Here is a 22,208-nt window from a genome sequence, read left to right on the forward strand (position 1 = left end):
TATCACATTTTCTAAAGAGGACAGCTGAAGAAATTGCTAATAGCAACCAATAAATGTGTTATTAGACTTCCACTTTTTTTGTGAGTCAATGCTATTTTGTTACAGAAATATGTGTTTTAAGCTATCCTATAAATAATTAAATATAGTTTTTTTTAAAGGATTTTTTAGCCCACCTTGCTCAAAGCAAAGTGATTCTGCTGTTTAATGAAGGTCATTTAGACCCCCAGTCAGATGCAGCGATTCCAGAAATAGAAACACACGGGCTGCTTCTCTTGGCATTTAGGAGTTGGCAGCATTAGAGTCTCTGGCAATTGGCAGAACAAGGAAATATTTGGCACTGGGAGGTCAGCATTAGATGTCAAAGCCTGTATAGTGTGAAAGAGTGGTGCCTGTGATCTCAGATAATACACGACAGATACACATGTCAAGGAAGGAAGAGTCCACACTATTGACTAAGGAGCCAGGAAGGATGATGTGAGAGGGATATAGAGGACTTGTACACTAGGACTGAACCAGTGAAGGGTAGAGATAACAGAATTTAGACACTGAGATAAGCCCATGTCCGTGTTTAAATTTAGTTTGCTCTTTCTACTAAATACAGACAAATTGATGAAGCGGCAAACTTGTGGGATTGGTTGTGTGTGTGTGTCGAGACGAGTGTCACACTAAACTCTTTCAGGACATGTTTCCATGTTTCAGTGCCACGTCACAGTCTAGAAGACTTATTCTTATCTTGTTTTAACAGATTTTATGAGTTTTGGAACTTTTTTTTACAGCATCAGTGATATTATACTTTTATGATATTTTTAGTTGAACACATACTGTAGGTATAACAAATATTTACTGTCTGGCCATTTTTGTGTTTGCACATTTTATGTTGCTCTTATAGACTATTTGCTCTTCTTTGTATAATCTTTTGATTTCTTTATGTTAATATTTCTGAGATTTGACATCACATTTCCTTATATTCTAAAGTTTGCAAATAATAATTTTGTTACAGAGACTGCATATTTAACAGATGCTGTGTACACATGGTGAGATTTGACATTAGATTTTGACTATATTGCATGCAGATTGTTGCAATCCCGATGTGAGCTCCCGTGACAGCACATTCGAAACCCAGATAGACAGGGCAGCAGTGACTGTATAGTGCAAATCGAATGTAGATAGCATGAATTGTATGTAATAATACAGAGATAGCAAAGATGGGTGCCGGATGACGATCTGACAGTGGGGATCCCGACGTCGGGATGCAGACTGACGGTGCTCCGACAGGGGGATCCCGACTCACAGGGTCTATTCTCCCTTGTGATGGTCCATGACACCCATAGAGAGAGAATATAACCTGTGGCGAGTGTAACAAGCCACCGAGCCCATGGCGTGCACAGTAAGCCCGCAAGGGGCTTCTTTGCGCTTGCCCCCCCTGTTGGAGCACCGGCAGTCAGGATCTTGACATTGGTATACTGACTGTCAGGATCCCCACTGTCGGAGCCCTATACCACACCCAGCAAAGATTGCATAGCAATTGGCTCTTAAGTTGAATAACAAGGGAATCTCACCATGTTTACACACCATAAGACTGATGCAGACTTGGTAACACTTCCTTTTATGAGGTCTTCCTTAACCAGAGGGCTAATTTCTATGGTTAGGGCACTGTGTGAGTTTTGTTTCCGGTTGATAGATCTACAGCATCTAGATAAACAGTGAAAAGGTTGGCCCCAATTTATCCTCCTGTGCAAAAAAATGTTATACTTTGTTCGAAGAACAGTAAATTAAAATCATATTTGACTAACCCCCCGGAACATCTGGGTGGCTCCTGAAAATTGAGTGGCGGTGAAAAATATGAATAATGGTATGCACTGCATTTTAGGACTACTCCAGATTGTTACCTAGCTGTATTAACTTGCTATACAATCGCCATTCTGTTCTCAGGATTCCGGGTGATGGAACCATTTTATAGGCATGTACAGTATGTTGTATCACTCCAGTATCGTTAGCCGATTAAAGGCCTTAAGAGCTCATGCAATGGCCGAGATGAGTTGCATCTCATGTACTGTTTAACATTTGTTGGTGCAGACCTCCTAATCCTATAGAAGCCTGCACACATAGAGCTATTTTGGCACAATGGACCTCATTGAGGTTCAGTCATTGCTACTTATGCAGCAAAGTACTGATTATCGTGACTTTGCGCATGTGCAGGACCTGTTCTGTGTGTGCAGGATGGCAGCAGACGGTCAGTGATTGACAGTCTGGTGCCTCAATTTCCTAAAGCGGAGGCATGACACTTCTGTTTAGGAGGATAGAAGAGGCCAGGGATCTCCTCCATACACGGTGACTTCTTGGCCTCGAGGGGCAGCTTGTGCAGTACACTGGTGATTCAGTGATCCGATGTCATGTCATAGGATGCAGGTGAGATAACTACTGCAGCAAGAGACATCGACTTCTAATAGAAGCCTTCTTCTGTTTTACTATAAAGAGCTATATAGAAACTCCAACCACATTTGAATTAGCCCCAGTGTGTATGGGGCTGGGAGGAGACTGACACAAGGTCAAGCTAGGGGCACACTGCTCTGCTGATCAGGAGCGTTCACCAGATCAGCAGAGATAGTGAAAGTATGTACCCAGCTTAACAAATAAGCCTTAACGGTCCTGTCACACTGGATGCATTAATAGGCTGGATATAATAATAGATTTATGATCACTATTGTTACTTTTTGCTGTGTACACCATAAACTGTTTTGTCACTTCAATTAATTGTTAAGATGCATATGCAAACAATGACGTACTTTTGTCTGCCAGACTGTTCTTATGATATTGTCCATAGCCAATGGTCATACTGTCTACACACATCTACAGTACGTAAACAGTGCAGAGGTTCTGACTAAATAAGGTTTGCTCGTCATTGTTTTTATCCAGTCGCAAATTCAAACTATCATTGTTGTTGCTACTTCATACATGTTAGTGTTGTGGTGCTAAGCAAATAATACAAATTGAGCCTGCAAATCCTTCTTATAACTCTGCAATAGCGCAATGAGGGATTATGTCGTTTGCATATACTTACAGACCGATGACAGCTTAATAATGTAGTCTATTTTGTGTTTTGTTCCAGAGGCTTGTAGACCTCGTGTGGAGTCTGACCTTTGCTTGTCTTTGTCATGAAAGGGAAGCTGTGTCTCTTTAATTTGTGGTAATGTGGAATGCTCAGCTGACGTTATTGTGGGCTGGAAGAATTATGAGAGAACAACCTGTAGACTAGAACACGAAAGTAGATAACTAATTTGTGTCACTTGTCACCAAAATCCTCTTTGGGATATTGGGATAGTTATTCATAAGATGTGGTGCCTGAAGACACTCTAGCAATACAGGCTATGTACGCTATATTTAATAACTTAAATAATTATATATATATATATTCCTATAGATTGTGAGCTTGCAGCAGGGCTCTCCTACCTCCAAGTCTGTCTGTTGTTACCCAGTTTGTTTTATCACTGTCTACTATTGTAAAGCGCAACAGAATCTGCTGCGCTATATAAGAAACTGTAAATAAATAAATATATATATATATATATATATAGAGAGAAATAAAGACGGGCGCTTGATAGTGCATAAGTATCGTTTTAGAAGGTTTATTCACACATATAAAAACATGAAACATAGGAATGGGTAAACGTACCAACGGTGGCGGTTCTTAATCACCGCGGTCAGACAGCATGTAAGTGGTGCGTGCAAGCACCCACAGACTGGAGCCGGTTACCTCCGTTCCCGGACAATCGGCAAAACAGCAAGTGGTGGTGTTCTCCTGCGCTAGACCACGCCCCTACGCGTTTCGTATCAACTTCGTCAGAGGGCTCTATATATATATATATATATATATATATATATATATATATATATATATATATATATAGTGTTCATTCTAGCACCCGTCATATTTGAAAACCCATGCAGTTTCTCTTCCCTGCCTGGGGTGTCGCTGTCTGCTGTGGTGTTTCTAGCACAGGTCTGGTTTGCATATCAGTGCTGATATACAGACCAGACTGTGCTAGAAGCATTACAGCAGACAGTGACACCCCAGGCAGGGAAGAGGAACTACATAAATTTTCAAAGCTAGCGGGTGCTAGAATGAACACTATTTATATATATATACACACACACACACCCTTTGCATGTCAGATCTAGGTGTAGCGAGTGTAGTGGCCATAGCCTTGTGCTGCACTTCTACATTATGGACCTTATTCAGATCCTTGTGATTCTCCATGGGTTCGCACGGAGGACCGATGTTTGCCAGGGGCACACACCCTACACGGCAGGCAGGGGGTGGAGAAAGTCGGGGAGCGCCAGGCAGCCCCATTACCATATGAGAACGCCCAGCGTTTCGTGTTAATGAGATCCATTTGCAGCCATGCCGGGGGGTGTGGGGGGGTGGGTCAAATGTGCGGCACCTGGCTAATGTTGCAGTGTAGGAGTCAGCACATGCACACACAGGGTCTCCATGTGTATAGAAACACCTCTGCCCCAGAGGTATTAATAGACTGATTTTTGCTAACTTCCAGATCCAAAGCTCAGCTCTACTCTTATTCAGTTCTGCTCCAGTTAAATTTCAATCATGGGTCCACACAACTTCAGATAGATCACCCGACCATCTTCTAGCACTAGGTCATGAGCCATACCTAGTTTCGCTAACCACATGTGTTGCCAAATTGGCCACCATTTGTCTTGCTTAAATGGATGGGGATGTCTAAAGAAGATTCTAATTAATTTGAATCTTCTGCAAAAAGTGTAAGGTTGTCAGAACAAATAAAAATTAAATCTGGAAAGTTTTGTAAAACTCAGCATAGAGATATCTAAATTCAGAAATAATTTAACTCAATATTAGATAATTTCTAACCAAATTGTAGGCCAATACAAACGTGGGGTGCCGGCTAACTCCCCAACAGCCGGGATTCTGATGGTCAGTACACCGACATTGGAATCCGACTGTTAAATGCCTGACAGTAGGGATCCCTACTTACAGGGCTATTCTCCCTCATGGGGGTCCACAACCCTCACAAATGGAGAATATAACCTGTGGTGAGCACAGCGAGCCACCGAGCCCGCAGCGTGGTGAGCGCATCGTGTCTGCAAGGGTCTTCAAAGCACTCGCCTCCCCCCCTTTTGTAGTACCGTCAGTTGGGATTCTGATGTGGCTATAGCACACCCAGTTGATTAAAAACAGTATAGATGTTGGGACTAGGACATTTTTTATCTAAAATTGGCAAATTGAAGTTTCATGTGACAAAGATCTGTTGATTTTATAATGAGTAATACGATCATTGGCTCCTAATCTGTGATTGTTTATTAAAAAGATGATTGAAAGATGCATGTTCTCATTTATTTATTTTATTATTTATTTATTTACAGTTTCTTATATAGCGCAGCAGATTCCGTTGAAAATGTAATTGAAAATGTACTTTTTTAATGTACTTTCTAAATTGAGACAGATAACTGTGCCTACAGCTTACTTCAAGTCGTTATCAATTTAGAATCGGCTGTGTATGAACTCTTGTATAAAGTAACCTTTTATCAGTGTAATGTAAGCACAGATGGTCACTGTAACCACATTACATGGTCAATCATTGAAAACATATAAAATGCTATATTTTTGTTGTGGTGTTCTATTCCTGTCTTTCATTTGTATCTATTCTATCTTACAAGATCTTTATCTGCTTCCGAGTTTGCACTCTTTATATCTGTCTGTTTAGTGGTTTATAGACAGATGCTGTGATGATAAGTAGAGCTGATAAAACTTCTCACACAATAGGTTTCCTGTGCTGTGAATATCTGATAGAACGTTGAACTTTCGTATCTTGGTCTCCACATTTCTTTAAACACTCCTAGGGGCTAATTAGCTTGTGAGATGCACTGCTGCATTGCTCTGCGGAAATTCCCGTGAGTCTGCTCTTATTTTTATTATTAGTAACAGTTTCACTGGTTTTTATATATTTGTGTAAATGTCAAATGGAGCATTGGACATATACACAAATATATAAAAACCAGTGGCGGTTTTTACCTATGGGCTGCAGGGCTGCAGTCCCCCCAGGTTAAATCCGCCACTGTGAACTGCGCATGCGCCAGACCCGGCAAAGGCAGCCCATGGAGGCTTGAGTCAGCGCATTTGCAGTATGTATGTAGCGAGGGGATTGTGGCAGGGGCATTGGCAGCGGCAGCCTCCAACATGGTAAGAGCCGCCACTGAAAAAACTAATTTTATTTGTTAGCTTGTACCAGAAATTCCAACATACACACTACCAGGAAGTCGTTGCTATGCAGATTACATATGAAAACTTAAAATCTAGTAATATTTTCCAATGGGGAAGGAAGATGTTGGAGAAAACGTTCTGGTTTTATTTCTGTTTAACCACTACACAGTAATTATTGTTCCATCTCAAAATACATTTAACGTAATTATTCTGCCTGTGTTCGCCAAAGAAAAGTGTGAACTGGCCACGCATCTGTTTTAGTAACACTTTCCAGCACTCAAAACAGATGTATAATAAAAACAAAATAATAGCGGTTACTAGAAAGTCGCTAAAGCTTAAAAAAAAAAAAAAACTTGTGTAATCTATTTCTAATTATATACAAAATAAGTGTTTTTTGCCAAACACAGGGATCCTCCTCATAAATCAAGGGGTAGCACCTGCTGGCGATGGGATTAACTGGGTATCTCCGGCGATATGTTATTCGTGTCTTACAAGGTATAAACATACTTGCAGTTCTCCTGTTTTCTCCTGCTCAGTACAGCAACAATAGTAGAATATATAAAGCTTATACAGTATTTGGCGATTCAGAATCGCTCATAGCGATCCAAATTCTGACCCAGCCATGATGGGTGGGTTTGCGCATCCACATTTCTATGCATGTGCTACCCCGACAGCAAATGGCTTTGGCATGTTACACAACTCGCCGGGCTCACCCATGGGAATGCCCTGTGTCTCTGGGTGTCCCAATGAAAATGATGGACATTCCCAAGGATACGTGGGCAGGCGGTTGATGTCACTGGAAGTCAGCCACCTGCCTTGGCTTCATCCTAGCCTCTCAGGGGCTCGGTAAGCAGGGATGTTCGCAGCTTACCAAGCTAACCTGAATTAGGGCCCATATTTTGGAGCTGCCGATGCGTGAATAAGAGGGATAAGTCACACATGCACAGATCCCCTTAGACTGGCCTGGTGAAATGCTTAATTAACTCTTAATGCTCATCGCAATGAGGGAGCTGATCAATGCTCAGCTGTTATTAATTAATTGGTCTGAGTTGTAGCAACTACGGGCCTGATTCAGAATGGATAGCTAATCTGCAAAATTGCAGGTGTCTGCGAGTAGCCAGCCGCAGCCAGCACCAGCTTCCTGTCAGTCAAATTGCAATGGTATTGCGTTTACGAGACATACACATTTTGTTTCACTAATTGCCTTCGCTCATGTGCAGTCATTAGATAATCACTTGATTTGTGAATTCGCTGATTAGCGATCCATGCTGAATTAGGCCCGAGACCCAGGGCCGGATTAAGCCTTTAGGGGGCCCAGGCACTTTAGACAGGGGGCCCCCCTCCCACTTGTTATTACTGGCCGCAAACTGCACGGTAGAATATTACACTGTCAAAACACAGAATAAAGGCATTATGAACTTGGTCAATAGGGAACTGCAGGGGGAGGGGGGGTGGGGGAATTAAAATAAACATAAATATATATATTAATCACAATAGTGTCCCCAGTGCCCTAAATGCAATCTGTTCAATAAAGATAAAAAATATATATATAAGAATAAAGATGCTTGTAGCTTCTGATTTTCTGGAATAAATTCCTGTTTATTTTGATCAATAACCAACACGTTTCGTTCCAGTTAGGAACTTCATCAGGGGCATTTTTGATCTATGAAATATAACATAAATCCATATAAACAACAGATATTGACATGACATATATTCACATACATTTTTGCATATAAATTAAACACATAAGTGTTAAAAAAATTGGTACTAAGTGCATCTATTAAAACAATAGTAATAGTTATACAATTGGTATGAAATATAAATTAAAATTCATTTTTTTTTTTTATTCCAACAGGTAGAGTTTCCTGAAGGGAACAATTATGGAGGATATAGTAGGTTCTTAGAGAAAAAATATTTAATTAATTGAGGAGGACATAGTAGAGAAGACATATTGGTTTTTCTCATAGTTTCTCTTGTTACATACCTCATATATATATATATATATATATATATACCACATGAAAAGCCTGTGTATGTCCCTCTGTACCTTACTCTGTAGGAGCCCTGACAGGCTCAGCACTGCCTCTGATTAAAAACCCTCCCATGACAAGGCCACTGCTGCTGCTGCTATCTTCCATGGGCCTGAGAAGCATATGATGAGCTCCACCAAGCAGAGCTCAGCACAAGCCTCTGACCTCTTGTGCAAAGTCTCATGGGACTTAGTCAACTCCCAGTAATGCACTGCACACTTGTGTAGTCAGTGTGCCTTGGCTCCCGATGCTCAGCACCATTAATCATTGTCACATTGGCAGAAAGGTGAAGCTGCAGCACTACTCAACTCCCATGCACAAAACCTTTAGCAAAAAAAAAAATATATATATTTATTAAATACATAATAAATATATATATTTATTATATTTATTAAATACATGCCAACCACAGGGGGCCCCTAGATAGAGGGGGGCCCAGGGGTGCTGACCCCCTGTGCCCTCCCCTTAATCCGGCTCTGCCGAGACCCCTTAAATCTTAAAGACTGGCTAGCATTATCCTTGTTGATAAAATACAGTGTACATTTTGGAGTATACACACATGACACGTTATTGCAACATATACATTTTTATGTATTTAGTTGTCAACAGACAAACCAATCCTGCCCCATTTCTGTAATTCCTGGATTCGTGAAATTGTGCCATATCCCCCTTTATGAATTGTATGCATGGATAAAACAAAACACACAGACACTGGCCCCCACAGAAAAAAAAATAAAACACATTCTATGCACACCCCCCCCCCCTTCCAGGCCTCCACTGAAGGAATGACTCTGACCTCACTCATCATCCTCCGTGTATATGCAGAGTGCACTGTGTGTGCTGGGTCCTGGACTGGATTGTTGCTTCATGACCTATAATGTTGCCACATTGCCGTTATACTGTAGGTCTTGACCACTGAAAGCGGTCAGCACAGCTCGGGGTAACTGCATGTGCCGCTTCATGAAACCCTGGGATTGGTGCCTCAAATCCCTGCTTTTTAAATCTAAATCGTGTGATCCAGGGATTGGTTTCCCTAGGTGTCATTTATGGCTGTAGTAAAGCCATTGTTTGAAGTATCAAAAAGGTAATAATTTGTTGAGAAGGAATTGTTTTTGCATAATTTGTAAGTTTTTATCAATTTTATTGGGTTAAATATCTATGGCAGTCAGTGTTATTTACAGATCATCCGAATGATTGGATGTATGTTTGTTGATGTTTTCCTCCTTAATGTTTATATGACACCTACTGTATGCACAATGGAAATTACAGCTACTGTTTTTAATGGCGTAGTAATGGGTTTAAATGTCCTACTGACTGATCTCACCTGTCTGTATCCTCTCACTTCAGCTGCATGGCTACTGTTACCAAGACAGTAATGATATACCTGACACACTGACAACTATCACAGAACTGGGATCTCCACTAGAGATGATTCAGCTCTTACAGTCATCTTGGGAAGACAGATTTCGAGTAAGTGATCATTTAATGTCATTTTAGTTTTCTTGGTAACACAAAATTTTTGGCTTTATGGAAAGGTCATTTCCCTTTAAATTCAAGTTTATGCAAAATGCAAAATGAAAATATACAATGTTCCCATTGGTGTATTTCACACTAGGCACATGAGGCACATGCCTAGGGGTGCCAATTGCTGTGGGCGGTGCAGTAGGCTCTGTGGTCTTAGTGCCCTGCTAAGCCGCTGGCCAGATGAGTTATTCTTTTTCATTACCACTTTTTTTTCAATTGCAACTGGCAGTAGAGGGGGGGGGGGGGGGTGAGTAGTAAACTGTGTTGCAGGACGTGGTGGGGACTGATGATGTGTCTGCTTTGACGGTCATTGGGGCCATTGAGACTGGCTTCAATGTGAAGGAGGCGAAGGGGGCAGGGACACGATGGGGACCAATAATGTTGTGCCTACGGGCAACCTGACCTCTAAATTTGCCCCTATTGTACTAATCACAAATACAAATGTGTCAAATGTCCTGAATCAGGAACAAAAGTCCATTGTTATATGCATGCCTAGGTGCACAGATGTGCATAGGTACGTCTGCCCTCTACAATCCAAGTCTTATTGTGGATATCTACATTATTTCATACTACAATTTGAGCCTTCTCTACAATGTGAAAGCAACTAATTCAATATTCAGCCCCTCAATTCAGGCATGAGGCCAGTGCATCATTGGGACTCATAGCAAAAGTGGAGTAGGGGCCAGTGGTCTGGTGCATACTCAGAAGAGACCTCCAATCTGCTGTGTTGAGAACCAAGTGGAACCCCAAGATGGACCCTTTTGCAGAAGCAGCACTCACCCCCCCCCCCCCCCACCTGAATTCTCACTAGATGCACCAAACGCAAGTTGGCATTTGGTGAATAAAACCAGATTTAGTCACATCATCTTTACATCTTGATTTGTCTGAGCAAATTAATTGGAGTAAAAACAACAAAAAAGTTAATGCCTTTACTTCTATTTTGAACATTACAGATCTGCCTCAGCCTAGTACGACTGCTGCATTACTTGGCTCATTCTCCCCTTGGCTCCATAACTCTCCTGGATTTTCGCCCACGGCAGTTTGTCATCGTTGATGGTGAACTGAAAGTAACTGATTTGGATGATGCCAGCATGGAGGTGACACCTTGTACTACCAGTGATGATTGCTTTATGGAATTCCCAGCAAGAAACTTCACACTCCCGTGCTCTGTAGAAGGCAGATGTCAAAACATGAATGAGAAGAGGAACCTCTACAATGCATACAGGTATACCACACTTCCCAGGGGCACTGCAGAATCACCGATTATTTCAGAGGGTGTGATGTACCAAGCAGCGGCAGTATATCCCCCTGCCCATTGCGCCGATGCTAACATACAGTATCTAATGAGCAATGCAAAGGGCAGGTCTCCAGATAAGAGATGCCCTTTGCAATCCCTGCCGTTTCTAACGGGGAAGTCCAGCTGAGCATGTGCAGAGAAGCTGGCGGCCATGGGGCATGCTGGGAGGGATCAATGGGGGCAGATGTATTAAGCCTGGTGAAGAGATAAACTGGAGATAAAGTGGAAGGAGATAACGCACCAGCCAATCAGCTGTGTTTGAAATATGACAGTTGGGAGATGATTGGCTGGTGCGTTATCTCCTTCCACTTTTTCTCCACTTTATCTCCAGTTTATCTCTTCGCCAGGCTTAATACATCTGCCCCAATGTCGGATCCCTCACACATAAGCGCTGCAAAGAGAAGCCCATAGGCTTCTATGGGTTTACGCCAACTAGAGCTGGCATAACCCCCTCAGCGGAGCCCCGCCAGAGAGTGCTTTAGTGAAATTAAAAAAGGCCGTAAATGTGGTACATCCCGCCCAGAGAGTGATACCAATTTTAAAATATCTGATTTAGAAACTCGGGTACTGGAAGGAGCTGCAAGTGCTGCAAGTTTGCACCTTTTTGGGGAACATGATTAATCTCTATATTTAATAAAATGACAGAAGCTGGTTGGTACTTTATCGCTCTCAATTTTCTCTCTCCAAGTTACAATATAGCTATTCCATTTAAATCCATAGAATTTCATAGTCACGTACATGTGACATATTAGAACATTGGACACCTATAATGTATTTTTCATTTATACAAGATTGTCTCTTTTTAATATTTTGAATAGGCTTTTATTCTAGATTTTGTGTCCCTTTGGAAAATCCGTTGATGACCTTGTATATTTCTTTGCCTCATGATTTACACACGACCTGATGAACTTTTCTTGTCCCCTTAATCTGCCTTGGTTTCGTAATCCCCTTTGAACTAACAGAAGCTTTCCTTGTTGCCTTAAATCTGTGTTTCACAAAGGCACACCAGCAGAGTGTTGTGGGGAAGAATACGCTCTCTTCCTTTCAGCAGACAGTGAGCGTGTGCTGATTTATGACACTTCGCATTAAGCTAAAGGTTGATGATTTCAACAAACTAAAAGGCCCTGGTGAAAATGAACTGCACCAAATGGACTTCTTGTGGAAACTCTATTCATCTCAACCCAACCAATAGTAAATAGATTATAGAAGTACTTGGCAAGTCATGGCATATCAAAACGTCTGGCCGACCGATAAAGCTGTTTGAAAGAAAAAAGAGGACTTCAGGGAACAGTATTCTCGTGCAGGGTTTCCCAGACTCCACCATTACAATCCAGGCCTTAAGGATATCCATGCTTGAGCACAGGTGAATTACAGTAATAAGTGCCTCAGTCATTAAATTTATCCATCTGGACTAAAGCATGGATATTCTTAAAACTTGGACTCGAATGGTAAAATTTGGAAAGCTGTTCTAGTGAATTAGTCATTCTCAAATTAACATATTTTCTGAATGGAATCCTATGCAAAAATGGTTCCCTAATCTATACCAACCAATCAAATATGTCCATTAATTTTCAAACATGAGAAAGCGACAGACAATTGTATAATTATAGCCGCAAAGTGAACCTAGTCATACTATGTAAACATATGGTATGCTTTAATTTGAAATGTACATTTTTAAACATAATTAAAGCGAACTCTTAATAAATAATGTTAGGCATCCATTGTATGGGAAGAACCGATACCCATGGGATTAATTTATAACCGATTTGTGTTATTGCACAACTGCACAAATTAGTTTTTTTACACTATATTTATGCCGATCTCCAGTAACTATCGTTTCCTTCCACACTCCATAAACATATTGGTAGGCTAACTAGTTTCTTACAAAAAAAATAAAAAATTAACCATATTTTGTGTCGTTGTGATATAGAACATGGATGATAAGATCCACTGGGATAGGGACTGATGTAAAGCGATGCACCACTTACATTATAAGCCCCAATGTCTCCCTAATTACATAAAAATTTAAAAAAATTGAAAACAAGAGATAAAACAGTGAGAAAACAGGAGATAAAGTTTTAATACTGGTCATAATCGTATTGTCATGGTGATGGGACAAAAGCTGTATATCCATATACCCCACTGTAAATCTGGCATTTCGCGCGCCATATAAAAAATTGTTAATAATAATAATTAATCATCATCATCATCTTTATCAGCTCCTTCCATTTTGTAGGGGAATACGTTTTGCAACATCATGTACAAAACAACTTATTTAAAAAAAAAAAAAAAAACATACCTGATGTAAATATTCTGGTCCAAATTAAATAGACAAATAGTAATGCATCGGAACCATATTTTCACAGACAGAAACAAATAATAATAATATTTTTTTTAATTATGTATGGCTTTATTTTTAAGAAATATTTACATGTAAATGTAGACGTACATGTCCATACTGTGTATTTTTAACTTAAAAGCAAATATTGTGCTTTTACCCATAGCAACCAGCCAGATACTTGAATTATTTGATTGGTTGCTGTGGTTACAGCCATTAGCACCTTTTAAATGTGTAACTTGAACACAAAAAGAAGCCAAAGTTTTGTCAAATGAATGGGAAAAGCCTCAGTATTTTATGGCCCCTATTTTCCTTGCTCTTGCTTTTACAGTTTCACTTTATTTCTAATAATTTTTAATCCACGTACCTTTGCCAGCTCTGTGGTGCTATCGGCGTAAATTACTGATGGAACACACCCAAAATACTAAAGTTCTTCCATTGGTTAGAGAAGTACAGTTTATTCAAGTACCAGACATCCTTACAAATAGCCACAATCCGCTAAACTCCAGAGCAGGCTGCTGTGTTAATGGAGCATTTACAGGTGATTACAAGGCAGCCTTGTGTCTAACAAGCCTTGTTTTTGGTATACCAGACAGTTGGGTTGGGGTCATTTATGACATTTTTTATCATGATATATGGCTGTATTTCCTGAGTGGTGTAGTAATTATATTGCTCATTGGAATATTATTTTATGTAGTCTAGTTTTACTCACAAATGCCCTTTAAAATATATTTATTTGTTTTGTAAAAAATGTATTCTATTTTTCTGTAGGTTCTTTTTTACGTACCTGCTGCCTCACAGTGCACCACAGTCCCTAAGGCCGCTGCTGGACGCTCTAGTGAATGCCACAGGTATGTACCAAAAAACTAATAATAAAAAAAATGAACAAAAATACTATGGGCCTGTTTGTTAAAACGTAACACCATGTTTTACTAATAAAATACCACTGGTGAAGCTGAGTGATACTGTGCCACCCTGCAATAAGTGCTGAGATTTACAAACTTGATGGTCCTGTAGCCATTTGAGAACGGGTCCCTAAAAGAAGCAGGAGATTTGATGTGTGTGGATACGCTAGTTGCTTTCTTGCATCAGAAGAGTTGGGAAAGCCATCCAATCAGTGCTGTCCATCTCAGTGGACTTCAAACAACTGTTACTGACACCAGCAGGAGAATAAACAGGTGCTAAGGAAAAGAGTGGAATGAAGTTACTTTCAGAGGCCCTCAGACATCATTGTTCTCCTAATTAAAGGTGCTTAGTTTGCTAAAATGTTACTGTTTTATTTCTAGGTTGAGGTCTTGTTCAAGAAAAATATCAGTAACATTGACATTTATTTCATAAATACGTGATTATATCATGATGTTTTTTGCATGGCAATTTTCCCTAGCGTAGTGAAATAGTGGTTCCGCCTATTCAATGCTACCATTACCAACAGCATTGAAGGCGTATTCCAACAAAACAGATCTGACTTTAAAACAAGTCAGATCTGTTTTGTTTCGGCAACGGACGCGGAATGTCAAATCGCAGCCGTTTCTCGACAATCCCCGGCCATTTTCGCCAACCCACCCATTTTCCGACACTCGATAGCCAGAACATCGACTTCCGGCTGTCGGGATTCAGTCATGCTGGGCAAAAACGGCCCAGGATTCCGACTGTTGGAGTGTTCTGTCAGAAGGAATCCCATACTGAATACCCCCCTTTATCTGCAAAATGCCATTTTTTATGTAACCTTTCCTTTTTATCACAAAAAAGTTTGCAGATATTTTATTAGCACTTTACTAATGATGGTTCTTGTGTATTGTTTAAACCGTAAATGTCTTTATTGATTTATACGCATTAAAAACATATTTTATTATGCAGGTGAACTGCGTTGGGGTATTGACGAAACAGCCGCACAATTTGAGAAGGTCCTTTACTTATACAAGAGTGGCTCATACCTGTCAAATGTTACACATGTACCTAAAGCTGGTAAGCATTCACTTTAACTGATATTCATTTCATTGTCTGTTGAGTGATAACTGTCATCACAGTGTAATTAGGTCTCAGATCGAAATAAATAATACAAACATTCCATTGTTAAGCAGATAGTACCAGCCAGCAGCACAAACCAACTCTATAACAAGCTCTTTCATTAGAACTTTCAATAAAGGAATGTTAAATAGGAAAACTAACAACAATAGATTCTCAAACTGGAATCCATTCATAGGAACCCTGGCCTTGTCTTGTCAAAGCAAAATCACTTTCATATAATAAAAATGACATGTAAGCATTTTGATTTATTGTAAAAAAAAAAAGGTTGAAAAAAAATCATCACTTATCATTTTGTAGTTTGTAAATTAGTCATCGCTATTAGTGTTAATATTTCAGGGCATATGAACTGTATTAAAAGACTCTTGGTGCACGCACTCAGTAAAATAAGTTATTTTGTTGACAAAGATGGTAAAATGAGTCGAAATAATCAGTTACATGGGCATATGTATCACATTCCGCTCACGTTATTTGAAAATATCTCCCAGAGGGCGTGATGTATTAAAATACATCGCCACCCCTCACCGTGCTACTGCAGCGATGCTATCTCATACTGTATGTACTAACATATGTCACTAGCATCGCAATGCCGTCTCTGTCACATCTCTGGGCAGGGCAGCAGGTCACGGAATCCTGGCCGCCTCCTCCTTTCCCCTGCTGCCGGAAGGACCTCCGGCTGTGACATGTTGCTAGGGGGAGGAGGAGTTTGAAGGAGGACAGGACTCAGAGTAGGGTCGGCTGTGGCGGAGTGTGTGGGCACCTTAAGAGCTGACAAAGAAGGACCTGGAGGATCCCACTCCAATAAAAAATAGCATTAGAGTTGTCCATGCCATTCAAAGCTACAGGGATCCACTTAAAACTTTTTAGAAGCTCCCATATAAACCCATGTTCAAGTGTTTTAAGGCTACAAAGCTAAACACTGTGCCAATTTCTGTCCAATTGTATGAAGCACCCCACCCCCTATTATAACTTATTAAACGCTACAAAAAACTACATTATTTCATTTCTTCTTTACCATTTAAAAAAAAAGAAACATAAAAATACATTTATTTCTGTTAACAATGAAAACTATATTTATAAATGTAATGTATTTTCCTTAACGGTCGGTTCAATTACATTTCTTTCTGGTCCATACTAGCACTTTTCATGCCAAAAGAATGTTTTGGTAACTTACAGCAGGAAGAGGAAATAATTTACTGTAAATAACTGTATATAAATCAAAATGTATCAATCTTACCCAATAATTGTAAATGTAGGAAATGAAAGTGTTTGCAGCGAGGCAGAGCAGATGCCTTTAATTTGCTGATTTATCCTCTCTCCTGTGTTTCAAATCCTTAATAAAATGCTTGTTCTACCAAGAGGAAAAAGAGAGAGCGAGCAGTGTAACACATGGCGCAGTTACCCTTTCACACGTCACCCCACTGTTTTCGATAGAGGGAAAAAAAAACGATTCCTTTGAACGGCACCAAGTGTGAAAAGTGATATTAACAATTACTCTGAAAATCCAGTGAAACAGCATGTGAAGTCCAATGTTACCATAAAACAAGGTTTAACAAGGTGAACCCTGATCAGGTTACAAAAAAATGTAGGTCTTAAGCTTTAAAAATGTTAGAGCTGTAAAACATTTATAGTGCTTTAAATTATAATGTACTCCTAACGCTGTTTCTGCAACCCGGGCACACTGTACAGAGAGACTTTCAAAGCTGTTCCCATGTGGAACCGAGATAGGCGCTACCATGGCAGGATTTGGATGGCTATTGTTAGGAGCCACCTGACATTTCCTTTTGTAATTTTGACATTTTAATGCAGCTGACGTCTGTCTGTCTGTTCGATATTCAGAGAATCCATGTTTTGTTTTCTTGGGTGATGTCACATTGCACAATCATTCAGATTCATTCTGCTGGTATGCAGAATAGCAATTAGGGAAAATGTGTATGTATAAATTTCAAGAAATGACTAGGACAAAAGCCCATAGCCCCAAGCTGCTGGAAGGGTGGCTGCTGAACCTCTTCTACAGTATACTAGTAGGGCTTAAGCCGATATATCGTTAACAATATGAATCATAATGATATCATTAACAAAATATCGTTCAGATTGTCCATTGTGTATGCTCAATATCGGTAACACCAGGTCGTTAACAATATCTACTGTTTTCCACTCAGTGTTGAGTTTATTGTCAATGACTGCAGGGGGTTTGCCAGGTGATGTCACTGAACGATATCATTAACGATATTGTTTAGTGTGTGTGTGTTAGATCATTTGTCTGGGAGCTCCGTCAGCAGTGTTAGGGGAGTGAATCGTCTGGTGTGTATGGGGCTTTACTGTAGACACTCATAACCCAGGATGACTGTAGACACTCATAACCCAGGATGACTGTAGACACTCATAACCCAGGATGACTGTAGACTCTCATAACCCAGGATGTTTATTATTATTATGTTTATTGACTGGTGAGACAGTCCTGTTTCTACAGGGACTGTCCTGCTGTCCCACTTGCGGCCACAGTGTTCTGCGGTGAAGGGGGACAGTAGGGAGGCCACAAATAAGGATTTTGCCTGGTTCACACTACTGGGGAATAGTCTCTGTGAACATCTGCAGAGTCTACTCCCTGTGGGTGAGATGTACTAAGCCTTGAAAAGTGATCAAATGAAGAGTGATAAATCACCAACCAATCAGCTCCTACTTGTCATTTTTCAAACACAGCCCATGACATGGCAGGTGGGAGCTGATTGGCTGGTGGTTTAGCACTCTCCATTGTATCACTTTTCAAGCTTAGTACATCTGGCCCTGAGAGAGAGTGACAGGGGGATTGGCCAGTACCTCACAGAGCCCTGAGCATACTCCCACATTGATGAGAACTGTACATGGCTCGCTATACATACATTAGTGCAATTTGTGCCGATTTCACCCGATTCTGATGGATCAGGCCGAAAAATCTGTTGAAAGCGGACCAAGTTGCATGTGTATGATCAGATGTGCTGCACATAAGATAAATCGCATAAGCAGCCTTGAATTCCCCCCGGCAGCTACCCGGGGTAGTTCAAGAGAAGTTGTAACTCATTTTACATGTAATTTATCACATGTAAGAGATGGCACATCAAGTGCCAAGTCAGATCTAAACCATGCCGGGGAGCTGCAGGGGGAAGCTCGAAGGGAATTTTGGTGCGACCTGCCCTTAAGACAAGTCGGGCTAGTGTATGGGAGCCTTGAGTGCCTGTGGTTAAGCAGCATATTGGGTATCAAGTGTCATAGTTTAGTTACCCGAATGTCACAGTGCATTAGAGCTCATTAATTATTGATGCAGAACACTTAGCATTTTAGTGATTCACTCGTCCCCTTTAAGTTAATTTTAAATGTGATGAATAGGTGGTAAGCAACTTTACCAATGATTGTATGTAACAAATGTAAAATTCTAACACCTAAAGAGAGGTATATTTTTTTCTTTCTTATATAGTTGAACGGTTTAGTAAAGGAAAGCAGTGTAGCTTTGGGTGCACAGGCCCAGAATGCAGTGGGCATGTTTTCATGTGTTGCTAAAGTTGGTAGTAGAATCAGTCAGGGTTGCCGAGGCTGAAATAACTGGTCATTAAGAGTAATTAAGATCAGATTGAAGGCAATTCAAGCTATTTAAAACAATGAAAATCTGGTCACAAGGCTTTTTGGTCAAGAGACAAATCCGTATTAGTGAAAATGCTGTATGCAAACCAAGAAACTGAGAAATAAAGAAAGTGCAGGCCCTATGAAGTCGTTTTAAGGAAAAAAAAAATGTTTAAATGTGTCGGAAGAACAATGGTTCAGATGGGAAAAAAGATTATTACACAAGAGAAGTATAAACCGCTTGGTACTGTCCATAAAATAGTGAAACACCCAGTTGATATTTGAGGGAGTTCTATCAAACCAATCAGAATCTATTTCTTATTTATTTAGCACCTTCTAGAATATAATAGATAGAATATGATTGGTTGCCCATAGCAACATCCTATCTGAAATAGAACTCCCAATACCTCCCAACTTACAAAGGGACGGAGGAGGGACAGATCGATGCGCGCCTCCTGCGTGTCAAAAAAATAAAATTAAAAATATTGGGGGTGTGGCCTAATTAAATGGGCGTGACCTATACTCTTGGCTCTCCCGTGAGGCCACGCCCCCGTTTTGACGCTATGGGGCATGACCCAGAGGCTCTGTGAGCCTCTAGCCATGCCCCAGCCCCCTGACTGTGGGAATAGACGCTGTGCGCATGCCAACAGCTTTTATTCCCCGCTGCTCAGCAGCCAACAGGGTGACTCCCAACAGCCCCCCCTCGCCGCGGGACACTTCCGGCCGCGAGAGGGACGCGGGAATGTCCCTGAAAACCGGGTAATCAGGACTGTTGGGAGGTATGCTCCCATCTAATAAACCCCTAAGAACTTGGATTAGAACTTGGTTTATATTTGGACACAAACCTGTGTTATGTAGTTATATTTTTACTGTTTACACAAAGAACAGTAGTTGTAAGCTGTGCACTTTATATGCAAGCATCGACTTTTAACATTTGAGTTTCGAGTGAAATGTGCCTAAACAATTGTATTCAACTGCGCATATAGGCATGTGTGCAAGTTTACAAGCTTATATGCGACTCTAAATCTCTAAGAACATACATGTTTTTGCCTACTCTGCTAAAGAATCCTGACTGTGGGGGAATTTTTCCATATTCCAACAGAGTAGTCAACTCAACCAGATCCTGCCAACTTTGTATGTAAAGTATTTTGTCTTGGGGTTTGGGCTACCATGTTGCATATATCATCACCGCACCTCTTCTCCTTTCTGAACCTACTCATCACGGATCGCCCAGTATGAGCTACAAATCACTGCATTCATACTCAAAACCACTGGTGGTTGCAGAACCAACCATGTACTGCAGATGGGATGTGCTTAGTACATATAAACATGCATGTGTTTATGTGCGTGTAGTCTATGTGCTGTATGGTTCAGTATCAGCAGTGCTGAATTCAGTGGGCAGCATCCATTGCCCAGGAATCAGCATCAGTAGGCTTCACAGACTCATAAGCCCACCCCCAGAACCTGTGAAACTGCCAATGGGAGTCTGGGGAAAGACTCAAGAGTGTATACACTGCTGCCAATCATCTGGGGAACCATGCAGCACATATTATTACTATTATTGATATTGCGTTCGGACGGCAGATACGCCTCTGCATGTGCAGAGGCGTATCTGCGCATGTGCGAACGCCTCACACGTACGAACATGGCGTGAGGTCCTTGCAGAAAATGATCGTACGGAACCATCCGAGCAGGGAGTGGAGAGGGGCGTGAAGGGCTGTTTGGGCTCATTACCATATGCGTACGCCCCGCGTTTCATGGGCATTCCCATGAAAACGCTGGGCGTACGTATGGTAATGCGGCCGTGACGCACGTGTGGGGGCGGACAGCTGACATAGCCGTATGCCAGCTGACCGCCCATATCCCTGCTTTCATACAGAAAAATGTCTGAGTGGTCTGGAGCACTCGGTGCTGCCTGACCACTCGGTCCATCCCACAGATGGAGGAGGTGTGCACATGAAACATCCACTCGTGGTCCATTCGGTTGGCATCTTACCGCATTTGGATGGTGTGAGCGATCCATACGGTAGGCGGGGCTAAGAACACTCGGTTCCTGTCCGAAATACGCATCCGTCCGATTCACCTAGAATAAGGGCCCATATTCCAATGCTTTCCATTGGGATGGGGGAGGAATAGTTTAGATAAACACAATCAGAGATATTCTTGCCCATGCACCCTATATTTATACTGTTGATTTGTGGAATGGTCATAAGTGAAGACTATGATACTCTCGCCACCTGACAGGTGCTCACTCGCTCTGTTTATCCAAATCAATGCTGCTCCATCTGCAAATCTGATTAGAAAACATAGATTTCTCTTTAGGTTTTATCCTCATTATTTTCCTTTTATGTTCTGAAGTAAAGTACTGTAGGGTTAAGAATATAATACTCAAATCTTAGTTTTCGACATATTGTTGTTCTTTGCCAGTTCAATGCTCCTCTCAGTATGATGTATGCCAATTTTAAATTTATGACTGCGTTTCTTGTATTAGGCAAGTATTTATTTGTTTTAAACATCATTAGTCTGGAAATTGACCAGAACTTTGACCTTTTGATGATGTGATTTACTGCTGAGAGACTTCGAATTCCATTGACTTCATTTAAATAAGCTTCCTTTCTTGAGAGCCGAAGCCTTGATCATTACTAGTAAGATAGTGTGGGTTTGGTGTAAGCCAGAAAATAAGGGTATTAGTTAAATTGAACCGTGTGTGCAATTAGTTTTTAAGAAAATATGTTTTTGACAACATGAGGTATGTAAATTAAAACGTCAACAAAACTCTATCTGTTTATTAAACAGCTGTGGTTGACAGTTAGAGAACATTAATTTTACTGTGTTATTCCTAAAAAAAAAATATTATAATTATACAAATATTCTAAATATAAATGTTTGTATTTTTACAATGGACTGCAAACAGCTGGTTTAGATTGTCTGGATATCTAGTGTTGCATTTTTAGATGTTTCAATTAGAGGGCCAGATGCACTAAGCTTCAAAAGTGATAAAATGGAGAGTGATATACAGCCAGCCAATCAGATCCTAACTGCTTTGTCGCAGACTGTTTTTGAAAATATCAGGCAGGAGCTGATTGGCTGGCTGTTTATCACTCTCCATTGTATCACTTTTGAAGCTTAGTCCATCTGGCCCAGAGTGAGCTAAAT

General features: G+C 40.7%; 1 protein-coding gene across 1 annotated transcript in view; it reads left to right on the plus strand.

Annotated features, from left to right (window-relative positions):
• The window catches only part of PKDCC (protein kinase domain containing, cytoplasmic), a 51,727-nt gene that overhangs the window by 13,969 nt on the left and 15,550 nt on the right, over window positions 1–22,208 (plus strand). Inside the window, exons 2-5 of the mRNA XM_083175683.1 lie at window positions 9,619–9,741; window positions 10,749–11,020; window positions 14,202–14,281; window positions 15,288–15,395. Coding sequence (XP_083031809.1) covers window positions 9,619–9,741; window positions 10,749–11,020; window positions 14,202–14,281; window positions 15,288–15,395 — 583 coding nt within the window. The remainder of the gene's footprint in view (window positions 1–9,618; window positions 9,742–10,748; window positions 11,021–14,201; window positions 14,282–15,287; window positions 15,396–22,208) is intronic.

The sequence above is a fragment of the Crinia signifera genome, chromosome 3, assembly GCF_055691185.1.
Source record: "Crinia signifera chromosome 3, ASM5569118v1, whole genome shotgun sequence".
Lineage (NCBI taxonomy): Eukaryota > Metazoa > Chordata > Amphibia > Anura > Myobatrachidae > Crinia > Crinia signifera.